The 25241-nt window shown below is 40.0% G+C and overlaps 1 protein-coding gene across 6 annotated transcripts in view; it reads right to left on the minus strand.

Annotated features, from left to right (window-relative positions):
• il1rapl1a (interleukin 1 receptor accessory protein-like 1a) overlaps positions 1-25241 on the minus strand; it is a 279430-nt gene that overhangs the window by 132024 nt on the left and 122165 nt on the right. For 5 of the 6 annotated variants that reach the window (XM_067603961.1, XM_067603960.1, XM_067603958.1 and 2 more), the window contains one exon: positions 8026-8127. In XM_067603961.1, coding sequence (XP_067460062.1) covers positions 8026-8107 — 82 coding nt within the window. In that variant the 5' untranslated portion in view covers positions 8108-8127. Of the gene's footprint in view, positions 1-8025; positions 8128-20649; positions 20733-25241 lie in introns of those variants that run through there. The other variant, XM_067603963.1, reaches the window with a different exon arrangement.

Consider the following 25241-nt stretch of genomic DNA (forward strand, 5'->3'; position numbering starts at 1 on the left):
GTCATATAGTCAATGCGCCAGCACACTCGCTGCACATGGTGAACCATCGAGAAAACCTTTGGTGCCTAAAAGTGATTAGGAAACAATGTAGGAAATTACAATAAGCCTATTGCTGGTAAACTAGGGTATGTAAAACACCATAAGCATGGTTCAAATTTAATATAACTCTGGGGTGAGTTGTGGAGGATGTTGAATGTATATGGTATAACTCTATAGCTTGCAAGGTAGATAAACTATTCTGGCCCTGCCTACAATCACAGCATCATAGAGGAGGCTCATTTTGCCATTTTCTGATCTAGCTGAGCCTATATAGGCATGTATAGTGCCTTAATTCCTCCTCACAATTACTAGCTGGGAATTGAGATAAATAAGTTGAGGCCAAGTCTCTAGGAACAGTGTTGGGCTGTCTACTGATTGTGACAAAGGGATCACAGTCAGGATAGCTGGTCACATGATGAGTTGGAGCCCAATAAGACCAGAGCAAAAGCATTGCAAAATAAAGACAATGGTTCCATTTTAGCCATTAGGTCAAATGAAAATGAATAAGTCAGAGTTGTATCAAAGTATTTTTTATGTCATTCATGTGTGCAGAGAGTCATCAGTAAGTCAGCTGGCTCATCTAAGGAAGGATACTAATGCATGCTCTACAGACCCAAAACTGCAGAATCCTGAAAAACTTTTTCAGTGAGCAACTTTCATTTAAATTTATGGAGCATCATTTTTTGATACAGCATCCAATTATCTTATTACATGCATGGTTAAGGCCAAAGTTTACAGCACAGCTCAAATATCCCTCTGCCTTTTACCTTTTTACCATCAGCCCAGAGCAGACAATCTTTAGTGTGGTCATGCACAAAAAGCCATATCGCTTCCTTGAGCATAAAGCCACAAAGGCAGAATTAAAGGCTATACTGAAATAGTATCAGTTCCGCAGTGCCTATTGAAGCCATATTGTTACGATAGATCACAGTCCAATGGGAATTCATGGTTCTCTGTATGTTTCGGGGGGTGAATGAGGTGTCATATTTCGATGCCTTGGATTGATGTTTGCTTTGATTGATAATGCTATGCTCATGTTTTTTTGCCACTAGATTTGGACAATGGATATTGGAAGGTTCCCCTTGCCATCAGTCTCCAAGAATGTCCTTCAAACCATACAGCTCATACCAACATACACTTCCTCTCAGGTTTTTCAGATCCATGTGGTCACTTTTCAGAGTGTGATGGATCAGGTCTTGCATATATGTTGTCTGTCTGGATTGTGTCATTGTGACTGATAACTGCACACAACATACTCAAGACAAACACAAAAAACAGTTTGAAATTGGACAGAGAGATATTGCTTTGGATGAGAGCAGGTGTTTTTGACAAGACCGAGGGGAATGTTGTCTGTCCAAGGCCTGAGTCTAAAGAGGAGACGTGGTTTATTCGGTTGACTGGCTACTGTTGCCATTTCATCCCCAAACTCCCACAGTGATCATTTTCTTGACTGATTTCGGCTGAAACTCAGATCCAGTCCAGTGGAAAGAGCAATGCCAACAGATGTTGGAGAGGGTCCACAGAGGACTATGTCTAATTTTTTGTTTTTGACTCCAGACTCCAGTGATGGGTTGCACCAACTCGTCTTTACTAAGTCTGGTCCTATCTGCTAAGTCGGTCTTTGTTTAGACCAGTCTTTAGACTGGACTTGACGTTGGTTGCACGCACCAAACTAAGTCTAGTCTTAACTACGCCCGGTATTAGCGATGCGCGTCCATGTGAATGCCCACGCAACTATGGTTATTGCCTAGCGGCATGCGTTGCTAGGATACATTGTTAACATCTCCTGCTGTCTTGCTAATTTGTAGCTAATCATTTTCAATTTTTGGCAAAATCTTCCATTTAATAAAATCCGTAAACATATGAATTAGATATACCAACCATCAACTTTGACACAATTAGGAAAAAACAAAATATAATAAATTATTTTTCATAGCAACTAAGCAAACGGTAATGCTAATGATGCTAGCCAACATTTACCAGGTAGAGTGCCACTGCAATGCCAACAGCACTGCAGAATATAGCTGGCAGAGTGATGAAGTTGTGTAGCTATGTGAGGAATTCTAAAGGGAAACATAAAGCAGCCGTGTATGACACATAAAATACCTGCACCCAGCAATTTCATTACATTTGCTCCTCGGTTTGGCACATCCCATCTACTCAGAATTAGAATCACAATCAGCTTTATTGGCCAAGTATGTTTACGCATACAAGGAATTTGACCCCAGTTTTTAGTGGCTCTCAATGTGCTTACACACAACAATCTTCAAAAAGATACACAAGGACAGCAAGCCACACAAAGATAGTTAAACATAACGTATCATAAGCAAGTGGGTGAAAAATACATACATACATATAGAAATAACAAACGGACAACAACATACAATGTCTATACAGATAGAACCATTTTTGTAAATTGTAAACAGGATACAAAAGTGCAAAAGTGTGTAAGAGAATGTGTCCCTGACACCTTCTTCCGTCTGACTCATCAGATGTTTCCTATGGGTGTCAGTTGACATGCACACGCCATGACGCAGCCTTCTCAGCACACTCTTCACAAGGCCACTGGAAAGTTGCACTTATACTTGGTATTCTTTGATAAACTTTATGTCCACAGAAAGACTCTGGGCGAGATTTACTGAGAAAATGCTATTCATTAAATTAAAGTTTTATGAACAGCTTTTTTGCTTTTGCTTTTCAAATATTCTTTTTTGTTTGAGAGCAGCCATGAAAGTAAAAATCATTCAACTGACTCATAAATCTAATCAAGGGAAGAAGTCACTGTCAAATGTGCTTGACAATTTTACTTGATAAAAGACTACCTGACTGATCAACATGGTCATAGATTAGTTTTTCTGTTGATCTAACTGATTTATCCTTTCAGCACTACTTGTTACAGACACATTGTCTGCCAGAGTTCTTCCTGATGCCCCCGTCTCTTGCACTAAGCAATGTCTGACACTGCATTGTGTTGTGTAGACCAGCGGGTTTTGTGTTTGGTCAGAAAGTTCTTCCCCATTTTTAACATTCTTCAGCGTAGCTTACAGCCTGCTGAAAACTGGTAATTGGGTTTGTGAGGAGGCTGAGACCTCAGTTAGAGAGTCCCTGTCTTGTCTCATTAAAGTCTGGGACTTTATGGGCTGATCTCCAGCAGAGAGGCTGGAATGGGCTTGCTCAGGTCTGACTGGGCCGGATCGGACCAAGACGGAGACAACTGGAGTCTGATGGATGGATCCTGACAGCCTGTGTCTGTCAGAGACCTCTACAGAGTCCCTGAGTGACTCTCACGCAGTGTCAGCAAGGCCTTGGTCAATTTACTGCACAATCACACCGAGGAGAGAAAACATATTGGTCCTCATGCAAGAACCACTCATATGAACAAATTTATTCTTAAGTGGCACATACGAGTGATTACAGAGAATTTATAGCATTCACCAATTTGAGTCATGAACAGATGGTCTCTGACTTTCTTCACAAGAGCAAAAACCTTTGTTTTACTTAAGAATAATCTGAAAGAATTTAAATGTGATACTGAAAAGAATTTGAATAAAATATAAAACGAACTTAATACAAAATTAATATTCTGCTCACCATATTATCGTCGTCAAGGCTGCCAATTTACTGAGAGGTTTTTTTGATTTTATGCTTTTTATAGGCATATTTCAGTATGGCAATTTATACATTTCAGTCTCTTTCAACTGACAGTGTAAAGTAACCTGCAGTAGGCTATAATATTCTCTCATCTATACATCACTGTCACATCCCTTGACCACCTCTCATCTAAGTCACGGACCACTTTGCTTTAGAGAGACATTTTTTAATATCTAACTTCATGTAAAATCATTCCCTCTTTATTTCTGTCACAGTACAGCGCTGCTCTTAGGACACGTCGTTGACAGCTGTATTAATATTTTCTAATTGTTTCGGGTCCTATGATACCACCACTGACACCAATAGCAACAGCAAGACTTGAAACAGGTGGCATTCATCAGGCTGAAACGAGCGGGGACAAGTTTGTCTGACTTGGAACACTTGTACACTTTAGGAAAAGAATAAATAAATGTTCTTGCATGAGGCTCATTCAGTTTTTGGATGAAAAACATACAACCTGTGTGTTAACAGATGCACGCATCCACAGATGTGTGCACACAGAATAAAAATCACAAACCAACAACAACAATCTACTCCGACTGATATCCAATTCTGCAGAGCCTGAGTGGCCATTAAAACCATGAGCAGTGCTAAGAGTGGAGAGAAGAATGAAGGAACAGGAGACACATGCAGCCTCCACACCTTTGGGAAACTCATTAGTTTGGGTAATACAGGCCAAAGCAGACTCCACATTGAATAATTATAGGATTTCAGAATGCTACAAACTCTGGGAATGCTAGCCGGACATTGGTAAGGAAAATCAATTAAATAGAAGCTTCATCCAGTGTCTCTTGAGGGCTAATCAAGTCTTCATAGCCCATCCCTCACCCATAAGTATTCAAGGTTGTGGAGTGAAATTCCCAACTAATCCTGTAGAAACAATGGGGTATTCCCATCTGATACTGAATGCTCCACAAACACTGTGTTAGAACAATATTCCAAACAATGATCTTTTTCTACATCCTTAAGCTTTCTTTCCCCCTATCGGTTTTTTTTTATTTGGACAATACCAACAACTACCTATAAATGACATTGACCTAGGTGCATTTAAAAAGCCAGAGGTGGTCACTTGAAGTTAATTTAATAGCGGTCATGAAAGTCCAGCTGCTCTATCTTTTTCATCTCCAGCACATGAAGACAAATGTCCCGAACCTTTGAACCAGAAAACAATCACCCACCAGGGGCTTTATCAGCCAATTAATCTCCTTTACCACTACATTTCATCTTTAACACAGTCACCTAACCTTCATCCAGCTCAATATGTCTGAGACTAGTACTGGAGAGAATAACAGAGTGGGGCAGAAAAAAATATTTGACATGTGTTACAGCCATGTCATTTATAAAAATTAAAAAATAGGATACTGAAATCACAACACCTGCCACATACACATTGACAAAATGCTGTAGTGATTTCTTGTACATTTAGAGGAACAGCTGTCAAAGGCAGCCTCTTACTCAAGGTATGCAAATGCAAAATCGAGCTTCCGTGCAATGCAAACAAATTAATTGAAATGAGTATTTCAGGCTGCCACCACTAGCTCAATTTTTTCCACAACACTCATAAAAAAATAAGCTATGCAGAGAAAGCCGCATAAATATGTGTTTAACTTCTTAATACTACTGTATAATGTAATAACACTATAGGTATGTGCATGTACTTATCCCTGTGTGTGTGTGTGTGTGTGTGTGTGTGTCCATGTCCCAGATTACAAGTTTAATGTGAGCTTGTCTGATTTTCCACATGTCTCCATTTATAATCTTTCAGGCAGCCTGAGAAGCCTTTCAAAGTGCCATTAAATAGCCAAACTACGCAGTGACACTCCATCACCTTTGACCCCTTAGTTGGGGGGTAATATTGACTTTTCTGCTATCAATATTTGACCAAAGGACCCAGAGGACCCACTTGATTGATCTGAAGCACTGTCTTGGCTTAGATTTATATGGAAATCCTCCACGAACCAAAGCATACAACCACACAGGTACTTGTGTGTGTGTAGGCACATGAGTTAAGAACGCACACACACATGCACAAAAGAAACCTGCAGTATACTAGTATAACTCTGATAATAATGACAATATATATATACAGTAATTAATACAGACAACACAATCGTTAAACAGAGATAAAATTAGATTACATTAAATTAGTCTGTCATTGTGTTATTGCATTGTATAACCATAGCAGGAAAGTTATTATGACACTTAGATGACGCAAGCCATCATATCCTGTAACTTAGCTGGATAATAATTATGCAATAGATTTTCAGACTGCAACGTTTCTGAATTATCAATATTTTATTGATCCTGTTAAAACAAGGCTGATTTTCTAGCCAATTACAGATATGATTATTGTCTTAAACAATTAGTGCATAATGTCCACACAATCATTACAAGTTGAAAATAACCTAACCAAATCTACTCTTATTAGTCTTTTATTACGGCAGGAGGTTGGTAATTAGTGCACAGTGGACAGAGAGTTTAGGAATATATTGTTCTTGGCTAGGTAGGTGTACTGTATGGGTAAGCATGTCTGTATTCTGTGTCACATCTACTTAGCACATTATTTATTTATAAGTTGCCCTTCTGCTCTTTGTGTCAGTGTCTGTCTGGTGATTGTTCTTCCTTCAGTATAAAACCTTTAGCAAAGGGTCAGTCCTTAAACCCTCAGACATGCTCACTCATGTCTGCAATACACACAGGAAGACATAAAACCCAGTGTGTGAAGAGCAAACACACACACACACACACACGCACACACACACACACGCACATGCACAAGCCATTTCTGATTGCTTAAGATGAAGATTCAGATTTTTTCACCAAATCCAGTATGTTAAATTAGTATGTGAATATTACTGCAATATAATAGATCTACTTTTTTCTGTGATGGGAGATTGTCTTCACAGTGTTTTAACTGACTACCTGAATACTTATATGTATTCATGTCATGAAAAGTTTCTGCCTTCAATTTTTTTGCTCTCCATTTTCTCTTTTGACCTTTGCATTTGTTCACAATTGATGCTCAATTTGCTGGCATTTAGGGCCAAAATGAGTTTCACATTAACCCTTAGCGACCCAGTCACTGAGGAATAGGATCATTTGGTAGCTGTCACTCTCTCTAGACTGAGGTAGGTCAAGCTAATTTTAAGAAGTACAGTGTATATCTTTTCATTAATTCACATGCTCTTAATCTAATACACAGGCAAAAAAGCTACAGTTATATCTAAACTGCTCCCATTTTTCTGTGTGAGTCATTCTTACATAGAAGTGGCGAGGGCAAAACCCCATTCAATTACATGCCAATTCTCTTTTTGAAGAATATGTTTAAAGGATATGGCTGGTAATCTTCTATATTTTTCATATTGTCAACAAATCTAACAGTGATCACGTTTTCAGTCTTTGGAGAGTAGTTCTGTGTAAGGCAGAGAGCTTTGCTTGCTTGGTGTGCTACATTTCACAACCTCTTAACTTTGTACTACATTGCACATTGTAAAGAACTTTAAAGTCAAGAGATTTGATATGTAGCACAACAAACTAGCAAAGCTCTGTAAACAGAACCGTGTTCCAGCATATGCACAGTGATGTCTGTCTGCTACGGAACTGCTCTCCGGAGACTAAAAACATGATTACTGTTATTAGTCTTTGGAGCCATTTCTAGCATGACCGAACTAACATGACTGCAATCTTCGGGGAGAAGGAACATGTCACCCAAGCAGCAGCAGGCTCATTGACATGTTTTTGTACAACAACAGCGGTCTGTGGCACAGAGGAATAAAATATATCAGGCTTTGGATACACACAATACTTCTAAGTTGGATCAATTCATTGTTGGTTTGGCTCTGCACATGAGATTTGTTGACAGTCAGAAAAAATATAGAAAATTGCCAGCCTTATCCTTTAAAGCGTGTAACACACACACTAGTGAGACACCAGTGTTTTCCACAAGCACTTGAAGCCTGATGAATCACACTGTTTAGTGAGCCATGAGGAACAATATCAACAATTAACAGTAATTAAGATTTTCATGATTTCCTGGGTAGCTGAACACATATCTACAGTGAAAATCACTCTTTCAAATTTTAGACAATTTCTATCAGGCAGGAGTTCACGAAACAGCGGCACACAAGTATTAAATTACACAGGTAAAAATACCCAGAAGCCACCAAATTACATCAATGATGGCTTCAGCCATTGATGGTTGGTGGTTACCATAAAATGAAGAGACAACACTGGAACACACTCACACACACTGAGTCACTGAAACATATTAACACACAGGAGATGGATGCATACACAAACCACACAAAAGGAAGGCTGACAAAGAGTGTTAAATACCTGAGCCTCTCTTAGAGACCACCTTTAGACTCTTGGACAGCGTGACGTACAGCAGGATCACCAGAGGGCTGGGAGGTCTCATCTTCCCCCCGTCCTCACAGCCTGAAGGAGAAGAGAAAAAGAAGGAGAGGACAGATAGGAGAAAGAAAAACAGAACAATCGGTCACTGCTTGTACATGAGTTCAAGTACCTCTTTGTCACTACTGGCAAGAGTAAGTGTCAGTGTGAAGGAATGTTTTGCAATAGCCCAAACACTACAACAAGCGCACACACTTTAGTACAAAGATCTGCACGCCAACACACAGGAACACACTTAGACACTCATACCATCATACTACCTTCCTCATTCCCCTGGGGGGTCTTTCTTGTAATGATTTTCTCTCATGATTGCAATTGAGACAGGTTATCACAGCAGGGATATATTTCATGAGAAACCATTCCCTGAGTTGCTGACGAATCAATAAAGAAATAATTACACGTGTAAGAAACACCACTTTTAATCGCCAGCTTCATTAAAAAATAGGGGAAACCTTAAAGGGAATTTCAAATTATCACCTTGTGACTCGCACAAAAGCAGCAAATATTCCACCCATATCCCTTATCGACTCGTATATCATATTAATTGATGGAGGTGACTCACTCTCTACTCCTCATTTTCTCTGAGTAAATGACATAATCTAACATGAAGTAATTACCCTCTAATAGCCAGCTCCTGAAATAGAGCCGGTGTTACTGTATAAATTTGATGTTAAATGAATGAAAAAAAAACACTCATCAAAGAAACTGTTTGTTAGCTTACAGTGCTGGCTGATAGTACATTTTAAAATCAGCTGTCATCTGATGCAATTTGTGAAATTAAATGTGAAACTAAGAAATGTTAAAATTATTAGTTGGGAAGAGACCTATTGCCTTGTTTCACCTGAAGCTCAAACAGCAACAATGGGGCAAAAGGGGACAGAGGTGATGCAATCAAAGCTTTCATTCTGCTAAAGCTGCCTGTCTGGGTGGTTGTATGTGTGAGAAGTAGTAGACGACCAAACAAAAGCAAAAGGTGATAGAAGAAGAGGAGCACATTCACCAATAGCCAGATCCATGTTTCTGTCACTCTAATTATATAGGAAAAGGGGAACGAAACACGCAGCAAATTAACCCAATGAACCAGAAAGGCGAAGACAGGACTCTGGCATTTGGAGACAGAAATTGAGAGCCAGAGCACAGGAGGGACTCTGGAGTCTGCAGCACGTCACGTGCATTCCAGATTAGCATAGCTAATGAAAGGAGCCTCTCTCAGTGTGTGTTTACACAACACTCGCGAGGCCCGCTCTGAAAAGAAGCCTTTCTCTCCTCCTCGATCACTTTCTACTAGGAAACAACGTTCAGTCGATGAACACCGCTCTGCCAATAACATTCTGGCAAATGCCACAGCTGAAGGATTGGTGCTTCTTTGTTCGACTAAAAGGCCTTTAAAAACACTTGCCGATTAGTGGTTCGGATTTAAATGTGTTTTCAGCTGCAGCTGTAACCTCGCAGTCAGTTTAGGGCTATGTGCACGCAAATCACAAACCAGAAACTGTCTCAAAGGTCCAAATCCTTCAGAGGTCAGTACAGGTTTTTGTAGTCCTCAATCTTAAGGATCATATCCCACTTTAAACATAACACATCCTACAACTATTGCTGCGATCCTGTCCCAGAAATGTAACAAGTCAAACATAATGGAGGGACTCGCTGATACAGAACACACAATGACAGTAAAATATCGAAAAACATCGGACCATGTGCACCTGCACAAGCAGAGGAGAGAGAAACAAAGAGACACAGTACCGCCATTGTGCATTGTGGCAGTATGATATTCAGTTTACACTAGAAACTAAATATAAAAACACAACAGGATAACCTGATTATCTGTGCTCTGTATGAATCCTTAATCCCAGCACAGCCCTCCTACCAGCTTGCGGTCTTTCTCTCACTGCAAGATAGCAATGTGCTCATTGATTGCCTACATGTCAAAATTGTTCATTGTAACACAGGACTTAACCTAACATAGTCCCCTGCCGATGGGGACAGCCAATTTGAGTGTGTTGCAGTGCACTTTTTGTTTGTCACAAATGGTGATTTTGTTAATCAAATGGCGATATTATATGAACTAATCACATTACTTATATCAAAATCATTTCATTTGGGGGTTTCTGGTAGACCAGCAGTTAAGACGCATACTATGCTTGGGACCTTTGTTGCATGTCTCCCTGTATTTCCTATATATGGCCACACTACAAGATGTCCAATATAAAGGCAAAATGACAAAAAAAAAAGATAATTTAATTTCAAGTTGCTGATACAACTTGATTTACTTAACACAACAGAATGATTGGCAGGCTGTGCTTCTGTAGCTGCAGGATGGAGAGCTGCATCCCGTCACAGCCTGATTCAATAGAACAATGTCAGCGACACTCCTCTGTGTCCCAATCATGTCACGCCTTCACAAGCCCAGTGGCTCTTGGGTCCTGCCAGCCATGACATCACCGGCCTGCCATCCTCACACACAGAGGGGACATTGTGCGCCTCGCGAGACCCCACAACCACCCAACACACCTCGTCTCCCTTCACTTCTCCTCCCTCTCCATTCCCTGCGTTAAGGTTGTAACTGCTACACAAAAGCACTCAAAAGAGGAACTTTCTCAGAGTTAAAACTTGAATGGTCCTTCAGTGTACTCTCCAGAAGAGACTGCTTGTTGATGGACAGAGAATGGGAGAAAGCCTTCAATGCACATGGATTCAAACATCAGTCTGTAAAGCAGTCGTTTCAACTGCCTCTCCTCAGTTCCTGTAAAAGATGGAGAAATTCAGAATACTGACTCAGTAAGTGGAGAATCAAGCTGTTTCTTTTTACACAACGTAACTCCACTATTGAAGGTTCTCTCATCGTTTTGTCATGGTTGGAGGGAGTATACACTGTGTTTAAATAATATAACACCTAATATATCACCTTTAAGATTAATTTCCCGACAAAGCCAGGTAACTTCACAAACCAAAAGGGTTGAGGGTGAGTTTATTTCAACCACAAGACACATTTCTTTCAGTGTAATTGACTCACAACGCTTATCTGGCCTTGTCTGAGGGTACATGAATACAAATGTTTCCAGGGCAACATGGGAAAAAAACACAATGATGCTGAGCTGAAATCATCAAAACTATCTCCCAAAACCATCTGGAAGCAAAATCAAACACTTGCATAAATGATAAAAAAAGTGTTGGTGAGGATAAAACATTTTTAAAAGTACTGTACAAATTGATAGAAGAGATTTCCACACACTTCGATCTATGCAGTGTTTCACTTTATTTTGAGCTTTCGGTCTATCAGACCTTCATTGGCGCATAAATGTTTCAATAATGGACAGGCAGGTAAAAACAACCAATCCCATTCTAATCACTGGCAATATGCAATACATCTGTATGCACCCTGGTGGTAGAAGCTCCACCTCTTGGGAATTGTAGTTTTTTGTACTGAATGGAGTAGTGTGAGGCATAGAAGTGGAAGCCATACTTGTTATAGAATACAAAAAAGGGGTGGAACACAGTGAATATGGACAATATAGAAAAAGCAAATACAATCAGGAAGCACCTTAAAGTAGTACCATCTATATGTAGTATTTCCTCACATGGAGCTTTGAGAGGAATCAGACTTAAGCCATCATAAATCAGAGATCCCCAGACATATAAGAAAATAAGCATCTCAAACACAAATAGGGCCATCATGAACCATAGACCCAAAATTCTGCAATGAAGAAAAGAAACATCTTGGATTACAACAACATTCAAAATCCTTTTTGAAGCCCGTAGGCTGGAGTGCATCTAAAGCGTCAATCCAATAGAGTTCCCTTTGGCATATCTTTCTTTCCATATCTCCCCCTCTTGCCAATTCAATGTGTTCAATGCCCTCGATTCATAGAGAGGAGACAGGGTGTGAAAATTCATTGAGATGACAGGCAACAGGATAGTTCACTTTGTTATGTCTGATTCAGCTCTTGTGCTCACTAATCCTTTGTTTTGGCATGTGTGTAGTTTTACCTATATAAATCTTATCACATGGGCATTTTCGTAGATAAATAACATTTTCTGTGCTGCATGTGAAAAAACCCTTAACAGGAAAACTTTTACCTGATCTTGGATGTCTAAAAACAGGAGTTTGCCATGTGTTTTGGCACTGGGCACAATTGCACATGGATAATTCCCATCTTTTAGAGCTTGTTGTGTAAGTTAGAACCTCTTTTATAGACAAAGAGGGGAGGATCCTTAAAATGCTGGACTAATACTGGGTCAGAGGCCAAAAAAGGCCAGTGTTTTAGAATGGTGCTCTTGAGGAAATGGGTCTAACGGTATACATGCTGTTGCAGGATGCAGGATTTAGAAAATGCAAATTGGTAGGCCTCGTCAATACACTGTAAAGAGTAGCCTCTGTCCAAAAAGGATTGCAGCAGCTTTATCAATGAATTCCTCATTAGTTTGACATATGCATCTGAGCCTATGGAACTGACTCTTGGGTAAACCATATTTCAAAGCTCTGGGATGAGCACTGCCGGCTAGGAGGAATGTATTCCTATCCCTTTCTTTTTGATATAAGGTAGTAATGAGGCGGCCATTGCATAATTCAACCCACATATCCAGGAAAGACACACATTTATGATCATATTCAAATGAGAGCTTAAGATCAGGATTCATACTACTGAGGAGATTAACAAAATCATTCAACTCATTTCTAGTCCCTTGGAAAAATGCAAAAGACATCATCTAGATATCTGAACCATTTGAGGACTTTGTGAAGGAAGGTGTTTCTGTTAGTGTTAAAAACATAACTGTTCAAAAAAACACACATATAAATTTGTTATAGAGATTGAAATATTAGTGTAGAGGCTTTCCACATTTAAGGTGGCCAGAATGATATCATGAGGTAAATCTTTTAATGTTGATATCTTACTGTTTAAATCAGTAGAGTCCTTAATATATGATGGAAGATTCTGAACATATGGTTTAAGAAAATGATCAACATAATTAGATAATGGCTCTAGTGAGGAATCATTAATTGCTACCATAGGTCGGCTTTTGGGTTTAACCGAGTTTTTATGGATTTTAAGCTTCATACAGAATACAGGAGTTACAGGATGTTTCCAATTCAGAAAATCATGTTCATTCTTTGAGCCCCAATTCAGATCAAGAGCTCGACCTGTGACATCTGAGATCTTTCTTGGGAATCAAGAGTGGGTTAGTCTTCAGTTTTCTGTAAAAATTTTCATCAGTTAATTGCCAGTAGGCCTCTTCTTTGTAGTCTGACATGTTCTGAATGACTGTAGCGACCTTGTCTGCAGGCTTAATAATAGTCTAAGGGTCTTTGGAAAATTCTTGTATAGCCAAATATTCATCTTGACTGAGATTAGAGAGAGAATGAAGGGGTTTGTCTTTAAATAAGTCAAGGGTTTCTTGTTCAACTATTCTGCAAAAAAATTTGGACAGAGGGATTTGAGGTGTAGGGCATGAATGTGATTTTAAGTTTAAATAGAGGTTTAACAGAGACCTTTGTATATCAGAGTTGCCAAACATATGTTTGAGTTTAATCTTTCAAAAGAAATGGAATAAATCCATCTTCACCTTGTAAGAGTTTGTCTTGCATGTGAGGACAAAGCTCAGGCCTTTAGTGAGAGCAGAACGTTGATGGGGAGTGAGTACCTTATCGGAAAGGTTAAGCACAGGATTCTGGCTTGCTGGCGGGTGAAGGGCTTTTTCCTGGGATCTGGGTTTTTTCTTACCCTCCTTGTTTTCTTCCATGCCACTGGCTGTTTTTTGGATGGTGATTTCTACCTGCTGGGTGCTGGTAGCAGCTCCTGTTACAATCAGAGTCACTAGGGAAATCACAGTCTGCCGTGGTGGTACTTGACTGGTTAGTCTGGTGGCTTGTGGTGGATGGATGTTGAGGGTCTTCTTCTTGGACTCACTTGTAGACTTTGCCCTGAAGGAGTCCAGGTTGTTCCACTTGTATTTCTTGATTTTTGTTGCCATCAGACCATCTTCATCTGACTTCAGTATTTGTTTAATAGGGTCAATGACATTATTAAAATCATTGCTCTGCAGCTTCAGTGTGTCCTTTTGCCGTGATACCTAATCAATAATCAAAAGCATGAGATCCATGGAAACATTTCTATGCCTCACACTACTCCATTCAGTACTAAAAACTACATTTCCCAAGAGGTGGAGCTTCTACCACCAGGGTGTGCACAGGTGTATTGCATACTGTCAATGATTAGAATGAAATTGATTATTTTTACCTGCTTGTCCATTATTGAATCACGTATACTCTGATGAAGGTCTGATAGACCGAAATCTCAAAATTAAGTGAAACACTGCATAGATCTAAGTGTGTGGAAATCTCTTCTATCAGTTTGGACTCATTGATGCTTCCAGCACCTTAGCAAACCTTTAGGGATCATCCTGCATTAAAAGTATTGTACAGACATAAGAAGTTGTACAGATGCATCCTCTCATTGTAATATGACATTTTGGCGTTGCTTGTGCGTTTAACTACGGCCAAGCTTTTTTCTCTGAGGCGCCAGGAGCAGGTGTGTTTGAGGAGGCACAAACAGAGGCATGGCGTGATATCCACGCTTCAGCGATGCATGAAGCATGCACACATCATCACACACAGTAGCACACATACCGCTTGCCTGCTGCTTTTTACCAGAAAATGAGGGCCATGGCCCAGCACTGCCTGCTGACTCGCCCTGACAAAGGAGCAGAGGAATTTACTGTCTGTTGCCATTGTTATGGGACTAAATCTCCGAGGACAGCTGTATCTCTTCCCGCTCTCCCCTAATGTTTCCCAAATTCAATTATCACCTCACGCTATTTGTTGCTAGCACACTCCCTCTGCTGTGTGCTTGTGGTGTGTGTCTGTGCACTTTGGCTCTGTGCACGTTACTGAGCCTCAAATATTCTCTCATAGTCCAGTTTTGTATCTCTTGAGACTGAAGATGTTAAAAGCAGAACCTAAAAGCAAGTGATTTACAACACTGTTACTGTTGCTTTAGTATGCAGTTGTGCCATCTTAAGACAGAGAAGGAAAGCGCCGCCATCTTGGCACAGCAAACTATGGATGATTGATCATGTGATTTAGGGATTTAATCCAATTTGAAGGCAGCCTGCACTGTGGTCTTAGCTAAATTACATCTTTATAGTATTTACTAGATGTGGCTCTATGCCCCGACAGGACCAAAAATGCAGACAGTGAAAATGTTCATCTGAAAAGAAAGAGTTTCTCTGGTTTCTGTGGAGTTGTGATGCTCATTGATTTCATCTGGTTCAAAAATATGCACAGCTATTGTTTTTTCTGTAATAAATAAATGGGTTCAATTTAAGTGAGCGTAAAATTCTGTGCTATACTGTAATGTATACTACTGTAAAGTTCTATTTTCTTAAGACTAATTTTAAAAATCTACCTTACTTATTCATGCACAGTTGAAAAGATTATGTACAAGTGTGTTTTTAAATGTATTGTATTTAGATGGACAAATGAAGATCATTAAAATATGAGGCTTATTAAGATAAGTGCTTGATGAAAGAGCAGGAGGGTTTGTGTTCCAGCCGTCTCCACTGAGTGTAGGGAGGATGATGTAGTTATAGCAAGGTCAAAGAACTAGGTGAAGAAAGCACAGCTGAATGTACACAGCTGTAAATACAAGGAATTAAACCTTCTCTCACATGCATACTACAAGACCAGTAGTGAGTTTTGATCAATATTGCATGAGTAATAACTGCTGAATATTAAATGAGAATTCAGCAGGTAAAATATTCTTCAGCTGCAGTCAGATCATAGCTCTGGCGTCATGAGATGAAAATATGTATATACCGCATATGTATATCATCCTCCATTCTATGAAATAATACATTATTTATATGCTTAAGCAGTCACTGACTGTACAGGATAACCTTTGAAGCTATTGCTGGGAGAGACACATGAACTGACTGATAATATGATGCAGGTTGTACACTGGAGTCAAACACAGCAATTAGAGGGAAAGTCGGAATTATTTAGAAGTGGAAGCAAGTTTGTGTGCAGATGCAGCTTTCTTATTCACTATTATTCTCTCCAATTGTAGTTTTAGCTATGCAAACAAGTGCAACACCAATGTGCAGAGCAGACAAGACAAAAAAAAAAAATAGTAGAATAAGCACAGAAAGCATACATACATACACACACACACGCCGAGTGAGTGAGTCATAGGTGTTTCTGTGTGTCACTGTGTCAAAGAGATTCACGGTGGGATTGCGAGTAAATGGCACAGCAGACTGCGACTTTGCTTATTGTATTTCTACCTGTTCCTGGGTCTGTGCCATTGGCATGTGTGTACATGTGTGTTTGTTCTGCCATTTGCCAGATGTGTCACGGTGCGAGTCAAGTCCCATGTGTATTTTTTTGCAGCAATAATATGAATTACTGCCTCAGAATAAAAAAAATAAGCGTGCTGGTAGGCTGAGTGAGCATTTGTTAAATGCATTTGACCGCTTTTGACCATGGGCAGCCCTTGTTAATCTCCAGAGACTGTCCATAGGTGGTTAGAGTTAACAAGCAAGGTGCGGTGAGCTATGCCCTGCCTCAGTCCCAACATGCACCTCTTCACTGAGTGAGATTAATTACCACACGACTCAGAGCCAATCCGCACCCCTGCTGTTCTGCTACCCCTGGACATAGACATACAGATACTGTACATACACGTAATTCGAGCACATAAAATGCAACAGTGTGTACATAATTAATTACAAGAGCTTCGAGGCAAGCTAAATCCGTTTTGCACGTGATCGATCAAGAGCAGAGAGGGGAGTTGTTGTGGGTGAGGTCTGATTTCAGACACATCCCACCAGCAGTGAAGCATTTTCCTCCAGCGGTTGTTGATTGCTTTCAGCTACGTCCCCCATGCCCAGGCCCATTGTCAGCTGTCCAAGGATGACTGGCTGCAGTGAGGCTCTCATGCTTCCAGTCAATGCTGCCTTTGATGGAGAGCAGGGGCCAGCAGTCTCCTCACCCATTTAGTATACACACCCCACTGGGGGCAGCCAGACCACTACTGACACACAGATAGATAAAACCACAGTCAAACACAAACACACAGGCTAACATACACATTCAGGTGCGCGCACACACACATACTCTCACATACATTCGTCGTATCCCTTCATTTTTTCTGTGCCTTTTCATTTCTTTTTTAACTTATAGAATCATATTTTATTAGAGCTGCATCAGTTATTCGATCAGTCAACAAGACAAGTCGTTTAGTTTGCTCTAAGATATCACAATGGGCATTTTTCATTGTTTTCTGATATATATTCTATATATTCTGTTTTAGGACCAAACAATTAATTAAGACAATGATCATCACATTAATGTATTATGAAAATAATTATTAGCTGATCAATATATCTATATATTTTATACTAATCTTAGAATATTTATCTTAGCTTGTATTTTTTAGCCTGTTTTTTGTCACTCCGTATCCTGTAAAGCTGCAAAAAACTGTATATTAGGGGTTTTTACTATTATTCCTATTATCACTGTTATTGTTATTAGTACTGTAGTAGTAGCAGTACTGCAACTAACTAAAGTATGTTGTACCACATGCAGTGTAATGTATTTTCATCTCTCTCCGTGTCTCTTTTCTTTCATGTCTCTAAGTGACCTAAAGCACACCTCATCAACATGTATGTGGGAGGACGTACTTCAGTCTTTTCCATGAAATAGGCTGCACTTCTGTACTAAATTGTGTAGCCAAGCAATGGAGCTGGGTATTATTGTAGATTTGTTCAAATGCATCCTCTCATCAACTTAAGTAAATAAAAAAATACCACCAAATGGTTATTGATTAGTTTAAATAGATTCTTATTTTATCAGGCGTAGAACATAATGCCCTTCATTTGCCAAATTACAGTTTGATATTGACAGCTGCTGTTAGAGGGCATCCAAGTGTTCAGCGCAGTGCCAACACAGTTTTCTAAATGTGTAACTGTTCATTCAAGCTGACCTTAAAGGGGAACTTCTCAATTTGTGTCCAATGTTGTTGTTGTGTTGTTCAAACTATGGGTGCATGAATCTCTCCTTCACCTCCGTGCTCCTACTGCCGGTGGCCAGGTGCATCACATTGCTTTTTCTCTCAAGCAACCACAAATTTACCAGCCCCTAAGATTTGTTTCAGGACAACATCACTGCAACAGACTTTTCCAAATTGGAATTTCTTCAAATCATTTCTTCATGCATGTGTTTTGAAAGTGCCAAACCTACAGAGCAATCCAGAAGTGCATCTTTCACAGCTCAGTTTGGACACAAAACAATGCACCAATGTCCAAGATAAACTACCGTACAGCTGAAATTGCAGGAACATTCCTGAAACCTTTCAAACAAGAAAGAAGCCTGGGATAGGCTCTGTATGCTTAAGCTTTCTGACAGACATACAGCTGTATACACTGGAGCACTAGGAGCACAGTCCCCTAATGAGGAATCAGCAGTGGCTGTTTACGGTAGAAAGACATTGTGCATATGTCGCAGACTGCACAAAAAAGCCATGATAGTGATGAAGAAGTGAAAGGTGGCATGCGGTAAAGAGCATGGAGAAAAAGCCCATACATTTCCTATATTCCTGTCCTATCTAGCCCGCGGCTGTGAAATGTGCTGGATGTGCCTATATTACTGGTGTGTGGAGAGGCACTGCGGTCCATCCTCTCACAGCGACAGGGTTTTTTAAAACAAAGCTCCCTGAAGACAGGAAATGCTGGCTTGAGCGGTTTTCAGCTGGAATGTGCATTTACGCCTTGGTATCCATGACAGAGTCTATCCTATTGTCTAGAGGAGCCATCGTCGTGGCAATGGAGCCTAAATGAGGCCAATAGTGGTTCTCTGCTCGGTCCCCAGAGTCTTGCCTGTTTAAAAATCGATTCTCTGCTTGACTAGGGACAGGCTGGGAATAGAGAGAACTGGAAGAAATGGAGAGGAAAGTGGCGGAAAGAAGGAGGGAGGGGGTTAAGAAAGGTTGCAAAATAGATGAAAGATACCACAAATGAAAGATTCAGCCACATCAATTATTGATTCGTTATCATATCAGTCCATTATAATACTTGACAAACACGCTCATGAGATAAACATTATAAGGGACAAATCAAGCTTGATTTTCTCATTTCCTGCATGCCTTGACTCATGTAATTGGCTAATGTGCTTGTCATTTTTTTCCTTGCCATGTTTTTCAAATGTCTTGATTATGAAAATACTCATGAATAAAAATCCTGGTTCTGCATAAATGTAAGTTAATGCAGGATCTTTATCAACTACAAGATGTATATAAAGCCATCTCCTGTACAGTTAGTTATTGTACAATCTGCACAATATTATTCCAGCATTCGTTGCACTGACAAGAGACTCTTACTTGTACAGTACAGTCGCCAATCAAACTAACACTGCATATATACACTGTATGGCTTTCTGTTTAACTGTTGTTGATCTCTATTTTCATACCTACTTGACTGTTTATGTTTGCTTAGCTTTGTTATCTTTGTTGTTTTATGGCACTGCATGTAAATACACTGAGTCTACAACTGCAGTCAAATACCTGCAAATAAACCTGATTCTGTTTAAAATATGATGAAGTACTCCTAATTTATTGTTTGTTTTAAATCATAACTTTAAAAACCAAGAAACTGCAGAATCAGTTGTCCTGTCCATCCATCCCGTTTTCAACTGATGGTCTATCGTCCCATAACCTTAACCACGTGGTTGTATTTGTAACCATGGCAACAAAGATCCCCTAAACAATTTTGCTATCTTAACCCAATGACTAAGGGCTTATTTACGCCCAACCATGATCTTTCCTAAACCTAACCAATGCATTTTTATGCCTAAAACTAACCAGATCTTAACCATAACGTTGTCACATAATAAAATATATTTATTTTTCAATAATTATTTCTTTTTTATCAGTTTCACAAGACAATAACAAATGATGTCATCCCCCCTATAGAGCATCAGATCAGAAAACGCTTACGTTGTTGTGTTGTGTGTTGTTCTAAATGGCAGTAACAAACAATATTTTGTCATTTAATTTGGAGGACTTGTTGGCAGAGAATCTAGCTATTTATCTAAGGTTTAAAAGATATTGTAAACCAATAAGCAGAAGGCAGAAGTTAGACCTAATGTCTCATCTCAGCTCTCACAACGTTCCAGTGTGTGCACATTAATATGATACGGTGACTGGAACTTTGTGTACCACAGTTTCATGACCAATCTGATAAAAAACTTGACAATTGACTGCTCAGCCACAGTGATGGATTATTTTCATCAACTAAATAGAACTGTTGTTAAAAATATTTTTAGTGATTTGGAAAAAATGAGCCCATGAGGTTTCATAAAACTAATCTCAAAAAGTTCTTAAAGTCATGCACTGAACACTGTGAGGACGTCAAATGTAAAAAGTTTACATTATCTATTAAGATATCACATCCACAACAACCTCTGCTGGACCAAAAAATAGCAACAACTCACTTTGTTCATGCCAAAAAAAGAAACCAAAGCATATACTGCAAACACAAACCATTGTAACTTACCAGAGTTTAGAGGGTTAAACCTGACAGTATATCACGGACTTGCACTGAGGTGAAAAAGTCTTCTCTCCTACTTCACTGCTTACAAAGAGCCTAAGATGCTGTCAGTATTTGGCAGAGACAGATATATGGGCTTCATCAGCTACTGGACCAATGAGAGCAACTTGTGGGTGTTGCAGAACAATAGCTACAGCCAACCGAAAGCCCCAAACACACAAAGAGAGCAAGGGAAGGTGTATGAAAGCCCTGTTAAAAAGATGACGACTTTCCGAGCAGACAGTATCACACGCTCACTGGGGACGAAGGGGTGGATGGGGCGGTGGGGGTGGATGGAGGGAGCATGGGGAATCAGAGAATGTTCTGTTGTTCTTATTTATACATCCCCTCCCCTCCACCCCACCTCACTCCTGCTCCCCTGTGTGTGAATTACAGTCCATAAGCACCGATCGATGACCTTCAACCGTATCTCGCCTCTCGACCAAACATGCTCACCTTTTCGTCTCAACCCAACCCTCATGCACACTCCAATGTGTGACACAATGGGACTCCTAAACCAATATCTCTGAATAATATCCAGCTCCACTACTGTACAATAGACAATGCACAGCTATAGATTTCTTCTTTCTTTCTTTCTTTGCACTAGTGATGTCCAGGCACAAACATGTAGCCAAAGGGAAAGTGATGCGCCTTTGTGTGTTGAACGTACAGTTTTTTGGAGACAGTGAAAGTCCAACTGCCATGTCTTTCATGTGTAATGATGATTAGTGTTATTTTCAAGTATACTGATCTGTATAATCATATATGTAGCTACAGACTCTGTAGCATAAGAATATTTGTCCATTCATAGTAAAAAACTGTTACATTATTCTTCATCTAGGTTGCCTTCTTCTTTTACTTAAACATATGCTGATATTATAATAATGTAAAACATATACTGTAGGATAGATAATTTCTTCTCTTATTCAGTGTGTCTGTCTCTCTTGAGTTTATATAGTATGTAGACTTACTGATACCAGTACAATGTTTAGGTTTACTGCATATATGTTTCTTTATTTTAACAACTAAAGAGGTTAAAAAAGGATGGCATCAAAACAATCTGATTTATTTCAATAAAATTATTTTGTCTGTCGGAAATGGCTGTTAACTTTAACATCTAGTATCCACTTTAGCTACTGATTCAGAATTTTTTCTTTTTCAAACCCCAGCTACACACATATCAATACATGGCCACACTCACACTCAGTATCATTGATTGTTCTCCAACCACTGCTGCATCTATACTAGAGTGCAGCTGCTGTGGGTCTCAGAGAGAGGGGAAAAGGCCCTGCAGGGAGCTGTACGGTTATCTCAGATGGAATCGTATTACAGAATTTATGTGAACAGAAACAGAACTGTAAGTCAGTGAATCTGTGTGTTTGTGTGTGTGTGTGTGTGTGTGTGTCCGCTGTGAGGTTATCCAAGGTTTTGTCTGAAGAATATGGAAAAGGCTTTGCCGAGTGCTATCCTGGCCCGTGAATAGCCACAGCTCTTCACAGGCCATGTGTTCAGCATCTTGTGTGCGGCAAATTATAATTGGCGACATAATACTGCCATATTACTGTCATATGTTGGCAAAGCATTGCAGAGAAGCCAGAAATGAGGAGACATACCGGGGCTGGAGAGCATGGGTGCAAATCCAGTCAGTTCTCTTTTTCTGACACCCTGCTAGGCCTGGGCAGGCTGATCTGCACTGGTGTGTGGACGGAGGGAGAAAAGGAGGATGGGAGGAGGAGAGGCAGCAGGAGAGAGCGGGGGAGAGGGGGAGGCATGGCAGGGGCTGCAGAACTAGGAGAGGTGCCAGATCACTGCTGGAGCCAAGAACATGACTGACTGGGCCTGTGTGTCAGATCAGTGTGCACAGGCATACAGACACACAGGCACACACACACGCACACACTAGCATATGCAGGATGAACAGACACATAGATGTCACTGACCTTCGACAACAACACTGCAATGTCACAGCTCTAACAAACTGAGACACCAACGCTTCGTGGTCATCTTGTAAAGATTCACTATTATAAGTACTTAAAAAGCAGCTGATTGTGTTTGCTCTTGTCTAATATGAGGTGTCTGTATCCAAGAATTTCAGATCTGAGCCCATCCTCTAGCAAAAAGGCCGTCTGGTGTTCTTAAGTTCTTGCCATGTCTGTGCTTGGGTGAGTGTTTAAAGACTTTTAACTGTTGGCTTGGAGTCGGTACCCACTCATTACTGACCGATGGCATTAATAGCTAGTACCCTGTACACAATGTGAGCCTACATCAAAGCCGGCAATACAGTATTTATGGCGGTCCCTACTCCCCGGGGACTCATTGCAACATAACACAGAGCGCTGCAGCTGACAAAATAAAGTGTTTTAGCTTTAATAAACTAGAAACACCTCTCCTTCTCTCTTCTCCTCTTATTGCTTCTCTATGTCTCTCTCCCTCTCTTACTTGCCAATTCTCACATGACCTTGTCTCTGTTTTTGTCTTCCTGTCTTTGTAACTCAGAGCTGGGTCTATCTGAGTGGATTTCAGAGACAAGTTGACAAGCCAAGTAACAGAAAATTGAGATTAAGTCCCTCCTCTCTCTCTCTCTCTTTCTCTTTTTTTTTTTTTTGTGGTCCAGTCCACCGAGAGATCACAGCTTAAAATGTCACTGTTGTGAGCAAATCTGATCTTGAAAATACTGACAGCTTTCTTACAAGTAACTGCCAGTGCTGAGATTACAACATCGACGTCTCCAAGGAATGCTACAACGATGATTCACTCCCCGCACCAATTCTACAAAAAAAAAGGGAAATGATTAAATTATACCTTTAAATGCAATTTCATCCTGTAAGACAAGGCATTTCGCCATGACTAATCTTGTGTGTGTAAGTGTATGTGTGTCACAGAGAAATAGAAAGAAGAGAGAGAAGGGAGCAGCGTTTCTTTATTTTACATTCCTGTACTCTTTTCTGTGTGTGTACACGTGTTCATATCAAATCTTTTACATGCGCGTCCATGAGACAAGATTTTCCCAGGACCAATGAAAAGTGACAGCTGAGAGGATTATTCTATTACGGCTGGTGAGGTTTACTCTGACAAAACAACACAAAGAGTGAAACCTAATAAGGTCAGATAAGATCCATTCTATCTTGTTCCAATTCCAGACATGATCATATGATAACTAATCAACATTGTCCAGACAGTTTTTTCTCCTGATAGTCAGGTCTGGTATTGTTTACTTACACCAGCAGCTGACAGGACCTGACACCAGCAACACATCTTGCAAATGTAATGACAAAACAGGTAATTTGGCATTGCCTTTCAAAAAGACTTGTGTGAACATCATCTGATTTGGTGTCACTATTAGCAGGACGACATCACAGGTCAGTGTCCTGGATGCTATGAAGAAGGTTTGGCTAAGTTTAGGCAACTGAAGCTATACTGATTAAGATTAGGGGAAGACTGCAGCTATGGTTAAAGAAATCTTCTTGTTGGGGCGGCTGTGTCTCAGGAGGTAGAGCAGGTCATCCACTAATCAGAGGGTCGGTGGTCCGATCCCCGACTCCTCTTGTCCGCAAGTCGAAGTGTCTTTGGGCAAGATACTGTACACCAAATTGCTCCCGATGGTTACGCCAGCACCCTGTGTGGTAGCTTGATCCCATCGATGTGTGAACGGGTGAATGAACAGCAGAAACATTGTGAAACGCTTTGGATAAAAGTGCTATATAAACTCAGCCATTTACCATTTAAAGAATTAATGGAAAATAATGTTGATGGGAGATGCAAACAGTTGTCTCTCATGTCACAAGCTCTGTTGACCCGTTCACGCACCCTGACATCCTCCTTCAGAGGTTTTGCCGCACTATAACAAAGTCCAGCTACTTCTACCTTTGATCTTGACAGACAGCAGACATCATTTATCCAGCTTCAAGAAACCCTCATCAGGAGGTTACTGTGTATGCCTCACTCATAGCCACACAACCCTGGTTCGATTCCAGCTGGGGACCTTTGTTGCATGTCATACCTGTCTCTCTGTCTCCCCTTGTTACCTGTTTGCCTCTTCATTGCCTCTGCTTTAACAATAACTTCTGGCTGATGTGGTTTTTCCACAAGTTCAATTACTTTTAAATCATCAAAATTACATATACCCCTTGTCTCTCATTGGTAAATTCATAATCTATGAATATATAAATATTGTTCATCTCAAAAATGTAACTACTTGGTACAAGATGTCTCCTACATATCTGAATTCTCGGTGTATCTGCACCGAAGGCTAGAAATTTTCACATTACACTTGTTTAAGACCACAATCGGCCACCGAACAAATTGTGATGTCACAAATCATGCTCGTATGTGCACATGTTAAACTGAGATTTAAGGTGAGCACAGAGAAACTTTCCTCCTTCAGCAGATGAATGTGATAATATCATTCTGCACAGTGAAAGTCAAACATCCAAGTAAAGTAATAATATTTTTGAGTGGAGGAACTTTAATATTGGCTTTGTTTGTAATAAAGGTTTGTCTTTAAAAATAGCATTAATAAAATGCAGGCTTCCAGTGTTATGGAAATTAAGTATTTGTAT

This window comes from Thunnus thynnus, chromosome 11 (assembly GCF_963924715.1).
Source record: "Thunnus thynnus chromosome 11, fThuThy2.1, whole genome shotgun sequence".
Lineage (NCBI taxonomy): Eukaryota > Metazoa > Chordata > Actinopteri > Scombriformes > Scombridae > Thunnus > Thunnus thynnus.